This window comes from Pteronotus mesoamericanus, unplaced genomic scaffold (genome assembly GCF_021234165.1).
Source record: "Pteronotus mesoamericanus isolate MK-2021 breed Mesoamerican mustached bat unplaced genomic scaffold, CSHL_Meso_final contig_74, whole genome shotgun sequence".
NCBI lineage: Eukaryota > Metazoa > Chordata > Mammalia > Chiroptera > Mormoopidae > Pteronotus > Pteronotus mesoamericanus.
The window spans coordinates 29,425,638-29,446,823 of record NW_026555247.1 but is presented as its reverse complement, the minus strand read 5'-3'; the positions used below and the strand labels follow the sequence as shown (position 1 = coordinate 29,446,823).

The 21,186-nt window shown below is 34.6% G+C and overlaps 1 protein-coding gene and 1 pseudogene across 1 annotated transcript in view; one reads left to right on the top strand and one right to left on the bottom strand.

The window, feature by feature from the left end:
• Positions 1–21,186, bottom strand: part of DCC (DCC netrin 1 receptor) — a 1,009,790-nt gene that overhangs the window by 515,062 nt on the left and 473,542 nt on the right. Inside the window, exon 3 of the mRNA XM_054583674.1 lies at positions 12,905–13,189. Within this exon, the coding sequence (XP_054439649.1) occupies positions 12,905–13,189 (285 nt within the window). The remainder of the gene's footprint in view (positions 1–12,904; positions 13,190–21,186) is intronic.
• LOC129078728 (60S ribosomal protein L26-like) lies at positions 13,651–14,168 on the top strand (annotated as a pseudogene).

The following is a 21,186-nucleotide window of genomic DNA, read 5'->3' as shown; positions in this document are numbered from 1 at the left end:
ATGTTTAAGTCTTTAATCTATTCGAGTTTATTCGTATGTATGGTGTAAGAAGGAAATGTCAGTTTTTGGCAGAGAAATTTTGTTTCAAATACATCTCTCTAATCCAATAAATTATAATATTATGGAATTTCCCAAAAAGCTAATAGGGATGTTTCTAAATAAAAAATAGTTCATATGTTTCACAACACTGTGGTAGATTAAATATAATCACAAATTGTTGAGTCTTCCAATCCAGAATTGATGGTGTAGTTACTTTCAAAAGGAAATAGTTCCATCAGCTCTGGACTAGTTTATGATTTAAATCTGACCTGGCCCTGGAACTTGTTTAGATTGCGCTGCGAGTTATACTGTATGAATTCTACAGCCAAGGCCTCAAGAGGTCTTCCAGTTCCTGCCATGTCTCTTCCTGGGACTACCTTGTTAGTCTAGATAACTGGAGGATGAAAATAACTGAGACTCCTGGCCCAAACCAACACCAACTAACGGACAAGTAGTGAAGCCATCTTGAACCTTCCACCTAGGCCAAATGTGCACGAGTGAGCCAAAGTGGAACCAGCAGAACAACTGCTAGGACAAACCCCAGAATAAAAAAATATAATAAATTGTTGTTTAAAGCACTGAATTTTGGAGTGGTTTGTTACGAACCAATAGATACCTGAAACATAACATGTAAGAACGAAAACAAAGCAAACCAATCCCATTGATTTACGTTACCAAGTAAACTTTTATATGTTTATTTGTTTGTTTATTTTTGGTTGATTTTTGGTTTCTGTTTTTATACTACTAGGGTAATTTTGGCTATTTAAGCAGACATTATAAAACTTGACATCTGCCTTAAGTTTTCTCCCCTAAAATGTGATATCTTTAGAGTAGTGACAAGAAAGTACATTTATATTTTAAAATATGGAAGATAGAGGTACAATTGCTAAGGTTATATTTGTATAATGGAATTATGGTCAGTTTTTATTTTCATCTTTGGATTTTTCTATAATCTAAAGATTTCTATAGGAACATATATTATTATTAGAGTAAAGAGTTATTTTAAACTCTAGTGTTGTAAAATGGATGGAAATTATATAAGGAGCAAAGAAATTTTAAAAGTTAGTAACTAAAACACAAGATAAATATATTGAGAGCAAATGAAAGTTTTCTCTCTAGACTTTTAATAGTAAAGATGAAACAGCAATGGGAGCAGTGAACTTGAAATTACAGGTCATGATGATTTTTGTTGACTAAATTGATTTTAATGGAACTATGATAGAGTTAGTAATTATTCATTAAAAGAACATTTTTGTTCTCACTATATGGGTGCTAACTATTCAGATCCAAAAGGAGTTATTCAGTTAATAGGACATGACAAGTTTTTCCAGTGAATGAATGAACATAATTTAATCATAGGAAATGGCACCAAAATACTAGTTGCAATGTTCTATTTATATCTATTGGGTGATAGATATTGAAATGGTCATATTTTTATTATTAATACTGTACATACATTTCATATACCCTGAGATATGTATACTCTCTTTTAAAGTAAAAGTGGGAGAAAAGTGTGAGGCTGGACTCTAGAAAACATATTTGGCTATAACTTCAAAATCAATCCAGCCAAAATTGACCTTTTTTCCTAATGTCAAATTTTTTATGTTAAAAACTCCAAAAGCAAACCTTTTTTTTTAATATGATGCTCATGGACATGAATGCAGAAAAACTACATAGCCATTTTTGCTAAATTGATTATAAGAAGTTGTGATTTTTTTTAACTAAAATTCAAATCTAGTTTTTTCCTATTGGGAGGGAGAGTCTGCCTGATTCTCTGACCTGATTTAACTGTTGCCTAGGCGGCAGTATAGTTCATTCTCCTCAAAGAGCAAGAGGGTAGTATGTAAATAAAGGGAAAACAGTCATTATGAGATATTGATCCCTGACCTACACAGATTGCATTAATATGTAGAAACACCTTATACCAAAATGCTGACTTTGCTTATGCTTTTCTTTCTTTCTAACTTTTTTAAGGGACAACTTGGCCTACTTTAGCTTAATCTGTTATTTGAGTTAAAAAGGACTGATTAGAATCATTACAAAAATGAAAAATGATGTAAACAGTAAATCTCAAAATGTTTGATCTCAGGAACAATTTGTACTTTTAAAATTTATTGAGGACCCCAAACAGCTTTGGTTTATGTAGGTTATATCTAGAAACATTTACCATATTAAAAAATTGTAAATAAGATATTGAAATTAAGAACAAGCTGACAGTGACCAGAAGGGAAGGAAGAAGGAGATAGTGGGGGAAAGTAGGGGAAGGTTCAAGTCACATGTATAAAGGACCCATGGACAAAGACAATGGGGTGAGGGAGGGGGGAGGATTGAATGTGGGAGGTGGGGTGGGTAGGGCAGGGGAGAGTAATGGGGGAAAAATGGGGACAACTGTAACTGAACAACAACAAAAAATTTGAAATGAGACATTTTAAAAATATTTATTTATTAAATATTTATTAATACCTTGCCAAAAATAAGATTTAAAAAAACCCTCTATTTTCCAAAACAAAAATATTAATGAGAAGAGTGGTAGTACTTTATTACAGGTGAGGCAAATGTAGGTTTACAGTTGTGAGTACACAAAACATAGGTTTTGCTTATATTATTATTTATTAATTGTTATATCATTTGCCATATGAACAATCATAGGAAATGTAGATCTGTTGCCCCACCCTATAATTTTGTAAATTTTTAAATGAGTGATGATTTAATAGGAAATAACTAGAATATTGTGTTACTTCTTGCAGTTACTTTGTTCTGATATGTTGATCTGGTTGAATTATACATAAAAATAACTGACTTCAACACAAACACATTTAGAAATGGGAGGCACATTTTAATAGTGTTTTCAGATGATTGTAGATTTTATCCTTTAACTCTAAACCAAAACTCAATAAGTAATTTCTTTAAAGTTAGTTGTTATGTGGAATCTGACACCATAATGATAAACATTTTATGTTATACTATATAAAAATCCATTGGTATATCTTGCATTTTGAATACATTTTACCCATGCATGATTTTGTCATATCAATCAATGGTAATTTGGAATGGCACACAGAATTAGACAGATCTTCCAAATGTTGACACATTTCATTATACACTATCAAAAAAATCTCATTTGTTACTATCACCACCAACCCCATGAAAAGGCCTTTTAATGGTGCAAAGCTGTCAAGGTCCCAATAGTGGGTCCAAGTTTTCCAAATTTCTAATTTAGCTTAAAAGCTTGAATTCATCCTTGACAGCAAATAATATTTTCCTTGAACTGACTGGTTCCCTTCATTTATTTTTGAGAAAGTGTTTAACTAGTACCCAAGTCCGAATAGCTACAGTCTTTCTGTTGATTGTCCTTTCTAGTAAAAATGGAGTTCCATGGGGGAGGAGGGTAGCTCATTCAGCTTAAACTCCCATGTTCACAGATGTTTATCCCTCAAAAACCATTGTACATTCATATCTTTGATGAGTGTTTTACATTTTGACACACAAGCTATTAAAAAGATGTTTTGAAAGACTGAGATTTAATATAATTAATAATTTTCACTGCTTCATCAAAGAAATTCCTAAGTCAGCATAGAGGAAAAACTACTGTAAAAAGATTTCACCTCACAGATCTCCTGAAATCATCTCAAGAAATGCCACAGGACCACACTTTGGGAACTGATGTAAACACAGTCTCAACAAATTAGCTATTCTTCTAAAACTCTTGGAAAGTCCATTTCCTTTCAACATTGGAATAGTTTTACATTTTTCAAGTAGAAATTGATAAATATACTTCCTCTTTCTCATCATCATAATCATCCACAACATCATTATTTTGCATTTAGGAAGGCAGTACAAATTTTAAATATTTCCAATCATCTGTCTTTGACCAATAAATTATTAAACATTAAGAAACACCTTAGGTCATATAACCTGACACATTTGCCTATGTTTCACATATTCAGAAATAAAAATCCAACTGTCTTCAGAGCCCATGTCTTAGAGAGGCATGAGCAAAGCACACTAGTGAGAGTAGAGAATTTTCAAACGGGCATTTACCCCCCACCAAAAAGTTTTTCTTGGACATAACATTGGCCAAATTAAATGAGCCTCGTAAGTGAGGTCAGCTGGAACCCACATTTGGCTCTCTGCTTCCACAGGTTTTCCCAAATGCCTCAGGGCCACATAATCATGTCTTCCCTCAAAATGGAGAGCCAGGTGGACTTGCATAAATTATGCAAGCCGGTATAGCTTTTGGAATCGAAGGTAACTCTATACCAAGACATTAGGGATGACGGGGACTATCCTGAGCACACCTGAATACATCACACCTTGTGATCACAGCGACTTTCCTTTAATGGGGCCATTTGTTCTAAACTACAGCCGAGGAATATCAACACTGAACTAACATGACTAAATCTAAAGAGTAACTGAGGCATAGGGAAATTTAATTATGGATTGTTGGCATCTGTGTCAGCAAGGAAAAATCTAGTTTTCACAACTTAATGACTGTCTTTCTTAAAATAACCAGTACTTTCTTTTCATTTTTATGCTTTCTGAATACAAAACCTTTTTTTTTCCCCATTGGAAATGGAAAGGCACTGCAGGCTACTGTGGGATAAACTCTTTGATTTATTCGCAGACATAAGAGTTAAACATTACTTTAACTTCACAGAACTAGTTTCCTCTCTCTGCATTTCCAGCTAACCTTCTGTTCGCCTGCTGGGTCCTTAGTATCCCCCATCTAGTTCTCTTTTAGGAAACTCAGTAAGGGCCATGTTCCTTCAAACACAGGTAGGTACTTTGCAGGCTTACTTTCTCTTAGGTGTTGCGTTTTTTTACAAACTGAAGGCAAGACCTTCCACAGAAAAAAGGGTGACTCATTTTATTGTGATATTCTCTGCATTGAAGTGTCCTGGAACAGAGCTCCCAGTATCTCTGAGGCATGCCTGCAATATGTGCTCTCAGTGAAAAAAATCCATGAAACTCTCTCTAATCCTGTATAGAGTGTCTTCTATTAAAACCAGCCTAATCCAGACTGATCACAGGAATGAAAATTTATTTAATAAAATATAGACATTTCCATGTGGCCAAAAGCCAGGGAGTTTTGAGCAGAGTAAGAAAAGGGAACAATTTCTCAGGAGGTATTTTTCATCACTCTATGATTCTATTACTTTCCTTCCTCATTTGTGCCTACTCAGAACTAAAAATGACATTCCCTCTCTGTAAATATTCCTACATCTGTTCATATTTCCTCTTTTTCCATGTGCACATGCACACACACACACATATATTGCTATTTGTAGTTAGAGTTTGAAGGAAGAAAGGGGAGAGTCTATTCTTATCCCTGGCATATGGCCATATTCCTTCTGTCTCACAGGCAAATTTTGAGTCTATCGGTTTCATTTTGTAGCAGGTCTGAAGGAAGTGATTTTTCATTTATAGATTTTTTTTCTAAGTTTTACAGCTGACAGTAGAATCCCAGAAAACAAATGCTGCTATTATGATATGTCAAAATTAATTTACAGAACCCAGAAATCTTAATAATTTATATAAATGCATAACATAGCATTTAAAACTTTCCAGAACAGTAGTAGTATTTATTCTCTCATTTTTTTTACAAAGACCCAAAAAAGTATTTGGACTATTTCCTATTAGGCCGATGTTGAATCAATAAAGGTGTGCCCGTAACTCATGACTAAACATATATATATATATAAATTTATTTATTTATATTTAATGTTCCAGGAATAAACTGATGTAAAACAAGATCAGAGGAGGAAGGTCTATGGGTTCTTTCATTAATCTTTGTGACTTCTGCATTCACAGGTTATAGTTTGGCTTCTACACACCTTCCAAGAAAGCCTCTCCATGTAAGTCAGGGCAGATGGCCTGGCCCGTCAGTCACCCACTCAGGCCTGCTAGGCGTCACTTTCCTAGCAAATGTAGAACTGGCCACATGCCAACTTCAATATCTCTTGGGGAAAGACAGGCTCTCTTCTTTTTACAAAATCTTTATTCCTACACATGGAGGGCAATTCCAAGCAGACTGCTTTTGCTCATGACCTAATGTGAAATAGCAACCTATCAGAGAATATGAGTTAAGAGGAGATAGTATTATTGATACCTAACATCAGTCAAGGTTAAGGATGAAATAGAAAACCTGGGGATTTGGTGAGAAGGGATCACTAGTGGCATTAGAATTATAGATATGCAAGAAAAATGTAGTATGTCCCTCAGTATTCCAAATACTTTCAACTTGGAAACCTAGACATTGTTCGTTTCCACCAAAATAGCACTGGAAGGTGAAGACCTTTTTTTTTTTTTAATTCAAAACGAAACAGAAATTGTCTATTTATCCACAGTAAGCTGGCTTAGGCTTACTAATGTATGGGACTCTTTTTCATCAGTGTCATGTGAAACACTGGTTATCTCACACTGGTTGAAAGACCTGACCTACAATCACTAATTCCTACCTAGCAGAGCTGTCCATTGGTTCTCATGCTATGCCAGGCCCTGGATACAAAAGAGGGCAAGCTAAATGCTGCCATCGTGGGGAGGGCAAGGGCACATCATTAGACAGAACTTGGGCGGTTCATTGCATGGCCAATTGTTTGCATATAAAGTATCTTCTTTTGGTGTACTTTTGGTAATAACATAAAACAACTTAAACTATAATGCTGTTGAGTTTTTTTGTTTGTTTGTTGTTGTTTTTAATCTCAGCCCTGATAGGTGTGGCTCAGTAAGTTGAGCATTGTCCCACAAGGCCAAAGGTTGCTGGTTCGATTCCTGGTCGGGACACATGCTTGGGTTATGGGCCTGGTCCCTAGTTTGCACACATGCAAGAGGCAATCAATCAATGTTTCTCTTCCTCTCTTTCTCTTTACCTCCCCCACTCTCTAAAATAAATAAATAAAATCTTAAAATAATAAAATAAATCTAAAAGTAGGACCATCTCATATTTAATGATTCTGGTTTTTGAATTTTATTTGTTATGTTTCAGCATGGCCTTATGATTTTCAGTAATTAGAGTTTGTCTAGAAAATTTGAACTCTTAAATACTGGGATTATGAAGACAGATTTGGGGATGAATGTGGAATGAAATAATAAATGAGAGCCTTGGTAGAGAGGCTGATATAGTCCACTTGTATTAATGGAAAAGGAAACTAACAATTTTAGAATATTAAATGAGTTGGTAATGGCTAATAAAGATCAAATACCAGAAGTTTTATTTATAATATCTTCTAACCCTATTTCTAAGCCATGCCTCTTGTGGTATTTTATATAGCAAAAGGAATGATGTTAATGGAAAGGTGAGGCTGGAAATCATTATCAGTGAGTTACTAGAGCAGAAATAGTTACAGGAGACTCTGGATTTTAGTAGATGTAAAAAGGAAATGAAGAAATTAGTACTATCAATATATAGCATAAAATGTGTAATTAAATACCAGTAGATAAATGAATACTAAGACATTTAGAATCAAAATCAGGTAATTCAATGTATTTGAAAAAATAAATTTAAAAAAATCAGGTAATTCAAAATCAGAGAAATAATCTTGACAGGAGAATCAAATTCTTTAAGACTTGAATCTCTAAAATTCCAAAGCAATTATAACAGCTACTGAGGACTAAATTCCAGGCATTGTACTGGGCCTACTAAATTAAGAACTCATAACCACCTTATGAAGTGTATATTATTACTCTCTGCATTTTGCAAGATAAATGAAGACAGATTAAATAACTTACCTAAATTGCACAAGTAGCAAGTTTTATAACCAACATTTGTACTGAGTCTGGTGTGAGATTCCATGATTTTTACAACTTATAATAATGTTTAAATTGGAAATTTTAAATATTCATTAATTGATCAAGATTAACTTAATATGAACTGATTTTATGGAAATGGATTGTAACAGCCCACATGTTGATCCCTTCATGATATCTGGATAACACCTGATATAATATATAGGAAAAGTGGGCTTCATGTAGTTTAAATACAGTCATATTTTATTCTTCTCTAAGTACATATAAGAGAGAAGCTCAAGAAACCATCTTATCCAACTTAGATGTCTGAAAGACTAATATCTTCCAGTTGACAGCATGATAAAAGAAATAGTTTTCTTCAAAGCTAGCCTAAAAGAAGAGAGTAGACTATGGGAAAATCCTTCAATGCAATGAAAAAATCATTAATACAAAAAATAAGATAATAAGTTAATCTTATTTGCTTTGTTGTTTTCTTGTATCTGCACATATGTTTATGTTATGGTATTCATTTCTCAAAAACCTTCAAGAATTCCCACCCATCAATAAAATGAATAGAATCAAGTCTAATGGATTGGAATGGGATTCAAAGCTCTTAATAAGGTAAACCCAACTTCTCATGCCAGATTTATCATCTGATGCCATCTTTCTACAAATGTTTCTCTCCTGGTGATCTAGAGAAGTAATCATCTCTACTAAGATTTTCCAAGCTTTCTACTTAGAATTTATTTATTCTTTGTCTGTGTTCATTTGGAACTTAATATGTTTTCCTGAATTTACCATTCTCTCCCTGCCTTACAGTGTCATATATATGAATTAACTATATAGCTTGATGGTAAATTTAAAAACAGAGAATATGTCTTCTTTTTTATCCTGTACAGACCATTATTCTGTAGAAATTATAAAATCAAACAACTGCAAAATAGATTGAACATTAAACTGTAAGTTGTATTTAGATAAACCAAAAATTGTAATGGGTCCTTTGAGTTAGTGATAATTCTTAGTGATGACCAAAATACTGAAACTATTTTTTTAACTAAAAAATACAATTTTCTCCTCAAATAATATGATTTTTGGAATGGTTTCTTATAAAACTTATTTTTTAAACTTATTTAAATAAAAATAAATGTTATAGGAAAAATAATTTGAAATATACTTTAGTCTGATTTATTCTATTAAAAGCCAATGACTCTAATTATAGAGATATTTAAGTTCAGGTCTATCCAGGGCCGAGTCATCTAATTGTAGTTAAATGAATGGACAATAGATTGAATTACAAATTGATAAATTAAATTAAGCAATTAAGAAAACTGAAATAAGTGTTCTAATGTATGGACCAATTATTTTATTCAACCTAGTGTCCAAAGAAGATTTATAATTCAGCAAATCAGTCCACTGCTTGGCACTCAGGAGTGATGAGGACTGAATAAAGTGGACTTGACAATCACAATGGCCACTTCAAATCCCTCATATATTCTCCATCACATATAAGAGATTTTAAAGCATCTCAACTCTTAGTGTTTTGCCATCAATATTTCAATAAAAAAATCTTTACAACACTTTAATACTAACTTAATGTGCTAAAATGTACAATTCCACATAAGCAAAAATTCAATTTCTGTCTTAAAACATTAATCAGAAAATTAAGTTAGTTACCAATTTTCCTACCATTGAATGAAGTGGTTATTCATTTAATTTGGAAAAATTGCTTCCAAAATTTTGTGATTTATTTTGAACACAAGAGACCACTACCCACTCCCAGTCTCAATGGAAAATGTCACTACCTAGTTTTTATTGAGCCTGAACTCCATCCTCTCCTTCATGTACCACATCAGTTATGTTTCAAAGACCTGCCATTAATCTCTCTCCACCCATCTACATTTCTGAAGCCCTTGTGATATTACTTTAGTAGTACCTTTTGCTCAGGTCTTTGAAGGATTAATGCCATACATTCTACTTTATCTTCCTTTGTTCCATTCATCTTCCTTACTTGTAACTTGTTCCCTTTCAACCCTTCCTGTGCCCCATCATCCAGTTAAACAGAATGCGTGCAGTATCTCTGAAAAGTATGTATTTTTTTCCTCAATGCATTGCTTACAAATGTTCTTTTTTCCTGGGATATACTTCTCTTTGCCTAGCTACTACTTGCTCTTCAAGATTGGTGCACTGGTGATTTTTTGTTTATTTTCTTACATACTCTGATGGCAATCTGTGCTTTCTTCTCTCGCAGCACAGCCCACGTGCTGCTGTACTGATGTCCCCCACTAGATGATAGCTGTTTTAGGGCACAGTCTTCCAACTTTGTCTTCCTAGCAACCACCATAATGGCAGGTATATCAGATTCACTTAAAAGTTTGTTAAATAAAGTATTTATTTAGTGAATAAACTAAACCTGCTTGTTTGAAAGATAGCATTTCAAAACAGCTATTTGATTATTAAAATCTCAATTTAATAGATCTCAATTACTGAGTAATATCAAACATCTGTTATATAAAAGTGGCCACTTGGAATGTATTTCACATGACCTTTAATAAGTAAAATAATATATTGCTTCTTGGTATTTTGACTAAGATTAAATATTGTACAATAACCTATATTATTTAGACGTAGATAACTGTCTATACATACAAATTTGGATACTCTTTACATAAATTATGAACTGTGGTAAGAACAAGTGCTGAGCTAAGTTGCAAATTTTCTAATTAGCACTCCTTTGTCAAACTAAAGCAATATAGGAAACTTCTTAACTCAATATGGTATGTGATATGTAAATAACAAAGGAAAAAATATATGCTATATATAATAAAGAGTGGTAACCATTCAGGTTCTACTTTAATGGTTCTAAATCATGTTAATAACATGATAGGTTTCTGTTTTAACTGGCTTCATCATAATATATTAAATTAGTGCTGGAAGAGAGAATAGGCAATGTATGTAAGTTATTTATCAACCCTTTAAATAAGTACTCCCTCAAATTGGAAGTGGAAATTAATTCAGAAATGGTAAACCTTTTAAAATAAGAGCGCTATAAATGGTGACTAAAAGTTGAGACTAACCAACTGTTCATTCATTCATTTATTCTCTCACTCATTTTTATACTAGTTGTGGAACTGTGGAATTGACCTCCAAACCAACTTGTATACTTAAAAATAAATGGGACAAACATGTTCCTTCAGTAGCCCCTGTGTGTATGCAATAATGAATGAGACAGGCTTAACCATGTATGACAATTACATGTATGTGAGTATAAATGTGTGTGTGTGTGTGTGTGTACCTCAGCCCATAATTCCTTTTTGAAGTTTATATTATTCAAAAAGAACTTGGAGAAAAGTTCTTATTAAATATAATTAATTCAAAACTTTTCAGTTTCCATTCAAGTACGAAAAGCTCAGACACCTCCAAATTATACCAACATATTTTTGATTTCGCCAAATTAACAGCATGAATTTGGTTTTAAGTAAATCCCCATGGATTATAATGCAAATGTGAGTTTACAAGGTGAACAAATAAAGGTAAATGGTGATTTGATTATAATGCCCCTGTGTCTTTCAAAATTTTCCATTTCAGATTTAATATTTAATTAGTCCAACTTTATCCCTTAATACCACAGGGAAATAACCTCTCAGTCATATTAAGATAGTCAAACACATTCTTGTCAATTTTCTATGTAGTGTACCTAAGCTTCCCATGTGATAGACTTAACAGATGCATTATTCAGGATATGTGGATATAAATATTTAAAAATGTTTGTATCTAATAGATGCCTAAATAAATGCATGTATGTTTTGGGAATAAATGCTGCATTTGTATCTTTCACTGCCTAGTGGATAGATGACAATAGTTTTATTGTTAATGGTTATTAATTAACACATTTAAGTCAGTATCTCTGTGAGAAAAGAATTAGAAGAGGTTTTAGACATGTCCTTATTAAAGTACCTGGAAACTTTCAATCAAATGGCAGGTTTGCTTTTGGAATGACTTAGGAATGGGAACTCCATGCAGCTGAAGGGTTTGCAATAACTACACACAGAGTGCATAGACAAGAACCAAGATCAGTGCTTTGATAGGGAGTCCGTCACAGTTTCTCAAGTGTGTGCCTTTTTGGTGATTCTTACAAGTCTAAGTAAACTTTACAAGTGAGACTAAATGAGGGAGCAGATATTGCAGAGACATTAGATAGGAGCAATTACTGGAAGAGACAAGATCCTAGAGAATATCCAGTCCAATCTTTGATTATTTTGAAGAGGAAAATGATCTGAGTCTTAGAGATTTGCCAGAGAGAAGAAAGAGAAGTGATGGAGAGAAACGATGTTCCCTATAATAATATCAATCAGTCTTTACTGTAATTATGTACATGTTCCTGTTCACCCAGAACTCTAATAAGCCAGGCTCTGTGTCAGTCTTAGTCATTATACAGGGTCAGGCACAAATAATGCCCCCTTTTTATTACAAAATCATAAGCATGTAATTCTGCAACTTAACTATATCATACTCAAGCATACCATATGACACTTTAGGCAAAATGTTCAAATTAAAACTATAGGTTATTACACCCATGTTATTACCCTACCAACCACACTCAAGCAGGCATTACTTCTACTGGACCCTGTATATCCCTAGTGGTTAGCACAGTGCTACTCAAAAATGAGTGGGTCAATAGATGAGTGAATAAATATTTAATATTAACATGGGGAGGGTTTTTAACCTCGCTAAGCATCACCTTCATCTTTACAAAATATTATCAGAGTAAAATGAAATAATATATAAAAATGCTTAGCAATGGCTTTGTACAAAGAAACACTCATATATTAATGGAATCAGTGGATGGATGGATGGATGGATGGATGGATGGATGGATGGATGGATGGATGAAACAAAACATAAGTAAACTATCTGTTTCTCTGAAAACTTCAGCTACAAGACATGGACAAATAAGGAAATCTTTTGGCATATTCTCATCTAATGGCTCAGAAAAAAAGGAAAAGAAAAAAATGTAAAACAAAACCCCCATAAACAATAAAGTACTTAAAACCAATACAAACTATTTGTCAAAGGAAAAAAATGGTTGTTTAAACTACTGTAGAGAACATAATTCTGGAAAGAATAAAGAACACTACAATACCTGATAAAATTCTGACTTCAGCTTCATTTCCTGTTCTTGAGCTGGCTGGATTGCGGGCTAGGCACCGATAGATTCCAACATCCCCAGGTTGAAGTCGGCTTATCTGCAGAGCTCCAGAGGGCAACACCACCACACGGGAGTCGCCTGGGATTGGAGTAAGGTCTTGCTGGTTTTTCTGCCAGTGTATTGTTGGCATTGGCTCCCCAATGACGTCACACTTGAGTAACACTGTGTCTCCCATGAAGGCTGTGACAGATTCTGTCTGGGATAGAAACCTCAGTGGCCCTACAGAAAAACAAAGAAGGAAGAATAAATCTTTCAAAGTAGACACCCCAGTTTTATTTTTAGAATTAACTCAATAAAATAATTCTAATTCCTTGATTCACGTGGTATCCATCACCGTTCCACTGCAATATTTCTATTTTCATTTTAAACTTACCAGAATTCATTTCATTGTATGTGCATTTCATAACAAAGTTCCATTCATTCATCAGTTTGGGGTTTACATCAAGTTTTGTTGATCTTATTTTATGTTATTGTGATTTTTATAGATTTATTTTAACTAACTGAAAATTTCCTAGTTCTAACTTTACATTTTATTTAGTCAAAATTTAGTCAATAACAAATTATATTTGTTCAGTTTTAAACACTCTTGGTTTTATTTTGGATCTATTGATTCTCACAAGCCTAATTTTCTCTACAATCTGATGAAAATTTAGCTGAAGTCAAAAGGGCAAAAACAAAATGGTCTAACTGAAAACATCATTTTAGGAGTTAGAGTCTTGAAACACAAGATTACTGAAACTGGAAGCCATCATAGAAGAGCCAGCAGTCAAAATGAAGTTCATCCCCTTTGTGACTTCTCCCCTAGAACTACAAAAGGCATTTCAATGCCTCCTCCCACATTTTCAGGAAGCTTATGTCCCCTCCTTTTTCCAAGGAGCTGAGACTGAAGTACAATGCTCCATCCATGCCCATCCAAAAGGATTATGAAGTTCAGGTGGCGCAAGAACACTACAAAGGGCAGCAAACTAGCAAAGCAGCCCAGGTTTGCAGGAAGGCACATGTCATTCACACAGTACAAGTGCAGCAGGGGAAAGCTTATGGTACAACGGTTCACGTGAGCTTTCACCCCAACAAGGTGACTCTCACTCGACTAAAGCGAGACAAAGACTGCAAAGAGATACTTCAGTGTAAAATCAAATCTCACCAAACAGGAAGGGAAAAGGGCAAATACAAGAAAGAAACTATTGAAAAGATGTAGAAATAATGCAATCTTATATAAAACTTTCATAAATAGTGAATTCCACCAATATCATAGATGGAATTGGTGCCACCTGCAAAAGAGAGCATACCACTCCTTATACCTACACTCACATAAATAAACCTGCAGACCCAGAGATACAATATTAGGGTTGTATTAACATTGTTCTGCAGTAAGAATGATTGATTCTAGACCATGTAAAAGCATTAATATCAATTTATCGATTGAAATTTATCTCACACATACAGTTGCTAAAATTACTCATCTGGTTCCCCAGTTAAGGCTTTGGAATCATAGATGTAGATACAGGGGGTGCCAGGTACAAATCTAATTCTATTCTGCTCATTTAGTTATCAGAATTAATCTGTAACTGCTGGATCTACCACTGAGTGAAGAACAAAAAGAAATCAGTTAACTTATGCCCTGGTTCATTGTCCAAAGTCCAATTGCCAGGCCATTTGTAGTGTATAGTCTTGAGTCTGTTTGTTAAGAAGATAAATTTATCTACTACTGATTGATTTTGGTATGATTTAAAGCATATACTTCAAGAGAGAATGATTTATATATACTATACAAGGCAAAACTGCAATAAGATGTTCAAACAAATTTCTGGCTTTTTTGCTTAATTGTTTTGTTCTTGGTCTTTATCCCTAGCACTTAAGAGTTTAATTTTGCAATTAAGAAAGTATAGTTGGAAATAATGTACCCACATACACAAGTTATCTATTTTATAGAACATAGGTAAGAATAAAATATTTTTGATAAGTTCATAAAATGTCTGGACACTTTTAAATATTCAGATATATGGTCCTATATAATAAGTTTATAAACATTGGATAAAATTCTAAATATATATTTTACATCTGAATGCCTGTGGCATTCAAAATATTCACTTGCATAGTTCTAGAACATAAAGTAAAATATAAAATGAAAGAGTAATTCAAAATTATACTCAACAATTGGTTTCTTTATGTAAACTTCTTATAGCTGGAAGAATCATACATGATGCATTAAATTATGTATTAATATAATTAGACTTAATGGAATCAGATACTATTCCATATGCTTATTCAACATGTATTCTGTACTGATTTCAGACCTTAACAAACAGGGGTCAGAAATGCATCCTATTTAAAATTTAGCAATGTAATGTTTGAAAACTTCAAAGAGCTGATTATTCGACAGAGTGAGAAATTATAAATATGATTTATAGCTTTCTCTTTTTATCTCTACAAAGGAAACCCTGAACATCAAAAAGCAATTCTAAGTTTATGAGGCTCTATATGGCTTGAATTAATGCTCTCAATATTCTACTGAATTGTAGCACTCACAGCTCACAATGGGTGCAAACCAGCAAGAGTATTAAAAGGAGGAGTAGTTAAAGGCTATCAACTTAGTACTATATTTTCAAAGCATGAGTATGAGCATCTAGTAATGAACATTAAACTCACTGTAACTCATAAGAATGAAATACAATATTGCCAGAAGAGTCATTTAATGCCCTAACGCAATACAAACAATTTCTTTGCTTTATTCATAGATAGATACAGGTATAATTTTAACTAGAGCCTCATGAAAAATAGCTGCGTGCTCAAGAAGAGCCTGCCTGTTCACAAAAACAGCCTGGTTCAGTCTCGTCAGATCAGATACGATCTATTATAACCATAGCACAAATTGTCTTCCTATCTCTACTCTTTTCTTACTCAAATCCATTCCAAACATAGTCAAAAGATCAGGGTTCCTAAATCCCCAAAGTTTTTGTTTCACTCAGGAAATTCCAATATTCAAAAAAATGTTTACAATTATATAACATCCCCAGTTCTGGTACCCAAGAATCTAGCACAATGCACTTTCTGGGATCATCTTCCATAACTCCTGCAAAATAATTCTACAATCTATCGAATAGTCCTCTGCCCTAAACATGGCTTCTGCTTGACTTAATTCTCATATTTCCTCCCCTAATATCCACCTATCAAAACTGTAGTCATTCTTAAGGCACTGACTCAAAAAATTTCCATTCCCCTAGCCTTGCTTATTTGAAATCAACTCTCAACCTTTTGAATTTTTATAACACTCATAACTCATAGACAGCATGACATAGTTGGCTGTGCAGATAAAAGCATGAAAAGTGTTTATATGTCTGTGTATGTGTTTTTTCATATTTTTGTACAAAAAGGATATCAAATATCTACTAAAAGAAAAAATATATAAATGTTTACTGAGATTCTATGTGACTCTACATATTTAAATAGAGCATTGAAAACATCTAAATTTTGATAATTATGTTTAAATGTGTCTCTTCAGTTTCTAATATATTTTGTGACATTTTGGAATGAACGTATCTGGCTATGAGACTACTTGGGGTCACCTTCCTGCTTTATCATTTAACCAGCTGGATGACTTTGCACAAGGCCTTGGTTTTATCTTTTACTCTATTCCAAACTTCTTTATAGATGACGCCATTTAATCCTCATAACAGCTCTTAAAGTATTATTGTCTTCACTTAACAGATGGGATTGGAATGTGAGCAAACTGATTCAATTGTTTATATTATGTATGGATGGTTAAAAACAAGTTTTGGGACTGAATTATTATACTTCTTGAAATATCTTATTTCACCAATCTAAGTGAGCTTCAAAAGAAGCTCAAGAGGAATTTCTTTTTAATATCAATACCTCCCCACTCCTACTCAAAGTATCAATCAGCACAGCTTTGGGTAAAAACTCTCTTGTTTAATAAGTATGTTCTCTCTAGATTGCCTTATAGGCAAAGGTCAGCCTGAAGTACTGCACTACTAAAAATAGCACATGAACTGGCCCTGCTGGTGTGGCTCAGTGGATTGAGTGCCAGCCTGTGAACCAGAGTCGCCAGTTCGATCCCCAGTCAGGGCACATGCATGGGTTGCAGGCCAGGTCCCTGAGAGGGGACGTGCAAGAGGCAATCACACATTGATGTTTCTCTCCCCCTTTCTCTCTACCTTCCCATCTGTCTAAAAATAGATAAATAAAATATTTTTTAAAAAATAGCACACAAACCTATTTTTGGTGATTTCATGGAGGCCTGTCACGGTTGGCCTTGTCAAAAGGCTGTTTTCAAGAATGAATTGTAGTCCAGGTTCTTAGGTGCACACCTAGTCTGGCCCAGGATGCTATGACTGCTTTAAATATAGAAACACCTGGATTTGCTGGAAATGTCCCATGTCAACCGCCTTACAGGTTTACACATTTACACATCCATGAATTAATAATGATGTCATCTAGTGAGGGATCAGTTCAGGAACCATTAATATGAAAGAACATGTGTCACATACTAAAATGTCAGACACATGTTGGAGCACCGTTTATCCTCTCTCCTAGAAATGGTCAACACAGATGCTTATAATTCAAATTCTTTAAGTGACTAATAGTCAGTAGAACTGCCTAGGCTTCAGCCTTAGAAATTTTATTGATGTCAACTATCCCAATTATAGTTGAAGAGTAAACATAAGGTAGGGTGAGAAAAAGATGTATAGCCATTATGAGACCACCATGGAGAAATGGGTTTCACCCTGTTTATTTTGATTTCTGTAAAAGATCCTTCAATTATTCTCCAATACTAATTTTAACACTAAAAGGAATCATTAAGTGTCTATTTATATATGGTACTTTGTTAAATGTTCAAAGCTTGTTAAACAACGACAAGCGCAAGCCTTTTCCAGAACATTTACTAACTACCCTTGCAATAACTGGAGATTTTATTATCATCTGCTCTTCATTGATACAGTGCTTTTATACTTGGGACTTAATAGGGTCAACGCTGTATCAGAATTCTCACTTTGTCAGAGAGACTATCTCCAAACCCAGATAAAATCAACCATTCCTATCTATCTCCTTTGTAGCATGTATTTCAATTGTAATCCATTAACCAGGAAATTAATTTAGTAGCTGTCTTCCCAGATAATCTATAAATTCCACAAAAGCAGGGCTGGGTCCCTTTTATTCTGTACTCTGAGGACTTAGTGTATTGCATGGTATATAATTGTCCATCAAATACTTGTTGAATGGAAAAACATATATGTATTAGTTCAGGAGAATATCCCAGGCCCTAAATATTGGGAGGTCTAGGAAGGATAGCAACAGCTAGGGAGGCATAAATAGAAGGAGAAAACAGGGATTTCTTCAGGGGATGTGAAAAACAGCTGAGGCTACATAAGTGTCAACCGATCAAGCCTTCCATTTGAAAAGAGATTTGTACAGGGGAAAGAAAGAGCTGTGCCTTGCGCATCCATGAAAATTTTATCTAAGCCCCATAAATTCAAACTGTGGACCAGTGATATACATTTTGAATGCGATTTCCCCATCCTCCCTTCAAATCACTGTCCCCAGGAACAAAGTTATCAGCTTCTCAGAGCCAGCCCCCACCCATCCGGGACAGCCTGGGCAAAGGCTGCGGCCATCCATCAGGCCCTGGCCAATACATATTTCCTCAGGAGCGAGGACAACCAAACTGTTGGCTGTCACGGGGGCAGTAGAAATGTTAATAGCAAACACAGCAAACATTTTTCATGTGGGCTTTTCCTTTGTGATGCTAAAAAAAAAAAAAAGAAGTGAAAAATCACCATGGCAATGAATGAAAGCTGCTAAATCTGCAGGGACATCAAACGTGTTAGAATTAAAATAATGAGAACAATAGTCTCCACGCACACATGCACCACATAGACTAGAGAAATCTTTTCGTCAGATGCAGACAGTCAGAAAGTTTGAATATCTTCAACGTGCATGCTCAGATTCATTTCACTGTAAACTATTTTGGTTTTTAAGCAGAAGTGGAAAAAAGCATTTCACAGTCCAGGTTTATGCCAAGACTGCCTCCGCCTCTAGGGAGACCTCTCCTCCACCCACACTCTCACAGAGGGGGCCTATTTCTTCTTTGAAATTCTAATCTGAAAATGGCACATTCTTCTCCTTTGCCCCCTAGCCTCTTTGGCAGACTATCAGGATCCTCATCTCCTCCTATGGAAGGTCTAATTATTAAGGAATTAAAGTTCATTTAATAAAAAGAGACTTATCAATTGAGGGACAGACCCTGGCATTGGAAACATGGCTCATTTTTAAATATTCAACAACATGGTGATAGTCTACAACTGCCAGAGAAGAGCTGTTGTCACTGCTTTGTTTGCTCCAAATTATAGCCTGAAAGCTATGTCCCTTCAGAGCCAGACTTTGTTTACCATCTTTTAATTCTCACATTAGCCCAGGAAAAGAGAACAGAGGTAATCTAAGGAGAAGTTCTCTAGATTTAGGTTTTCTTAGAAGCTAGAAGACCAATAAAGAATTCCAGGAATTTGTTAAAAGCATATTTCTGGCTGTATGCCCCTCTGAGAGTTAGCATTTCCATTTCTTTACCTTGTAAAGGTTTTTGTTTTTGTTTCAGCTTCTTCATTTTCATTGGCAAAATTACAGATTCTTAGGTGGTTGAATGACAAGCAGTGGCTTGAACGTGGCATTGAAAACAAGTCTAGTAAGTATGTCTCAGGGGTGACAGCCACACATACCCAGCGTGGAATATTACAAGAAACATCCACGTGGCCAATTAACAGAATATCAGAAGGGTGTGAAGTGTGAAAGGACAAGGAAAACTGTATAGGCACATTACACAATCAGTTTGTCCAGCTCTGCAAGATTAGTAGCACATAGTAAACTCATTCCCTAAGGAAAAAAAAATTGTCAAGAAGAAACATCATCAATGAAGTCTTTCTCAGGGTTTGCCTGATATAAATGCTATGAAGAGCTGGTACTCTGCCAGATTCTTGCAGAATGATTATACATGAGACTTGGAACCAGGTGGTTATGTTGGAACTCCTGTAATCTCTGGGTGATTGAGAGCCAGTTTGAATGCTAGTCTATTACGATCTCACCAATTAGCCTTGCTAGATTCTTGGCCTTCAAATCCACGGAGTAACTTGGGATTGTCCAAATCATCCTTCTTAGTAATAGACTTAGGGCGGGCCAATCCCAAGCTGGATCACAGGCCCCTCCCAGTTTTCCCTGGAGACAGCTCTGATATGAATGACACCCATGTACTCACAGCCCTGTTCCTCTTGGTCTCAAGATCAGCAGTCATACGAGCATGATGCAACTTGGGCCATCCATGTCTTTTGCTAACTTCAGGGTCTAATTGGAAATATTTTACTAGGTAGCTAATTTTAATAGCTTTTTTCCCATCTACCTGAGCTAATATATGATAGCTAATTCCTAGCTCAAGAATAAATAATGAAGAGAACTTTACCACCTTTTCCTCAAACTCAACATGTTATTATTTCCTTGGGTAAGATCCTTCATACAATCTGGTCAAATTGTATTGACCATCAGTGCCATTATTCCACATGATGGTTAGAATAGAATTTTCCCTACAGGAAGAGCTAGACAGCAACCCCTGCATAGTGGGAACTACCCTTTCTCTTATCTATGCTGTCATGTCTTTGATGATTAAAATGGGTCTTTTACTTGTGCAGAAAGAAAACCAATATTTATAATACAGATCAATTAGGAGTTGTTTGTTTCCTTGTTTTACTTCACTGTAAGATTTTCTGCAGAAATTCTTTAAAGGAAAAACTTCTAAGGAAGAGAAATGTTCATTAATAATCAACAACTAAAAATATAAACAAAATGATATAATGCTTTAACCCAGTGATTTTCAATCTTTTTTACCTCAAGGCACACATAAACTACTAAATGCTGTGGCATACCAAAATATATATTTTTTGCCAATGTGACCAAAAATAGGTATAATTTTGATTCATTCACACCAGACAGCTATGGTTTTGTTGTCTGCTCATTTTTTTTTATTTGTCAATCTAAGGGAAAAGAGGTCAGTGTCCCTGACTAAATAGTCAGGCATGGCACATTTTAAAAATTCTTACAGCACACTGGTTGAATTTCTGCTTTAACCTATTAATGTTGCAAAGATGTCAAAATAATAACTGACAGTCCTTCAGAAACTGTGAATTAAAACACTACCTTTGAAAAGTGATTTGGCA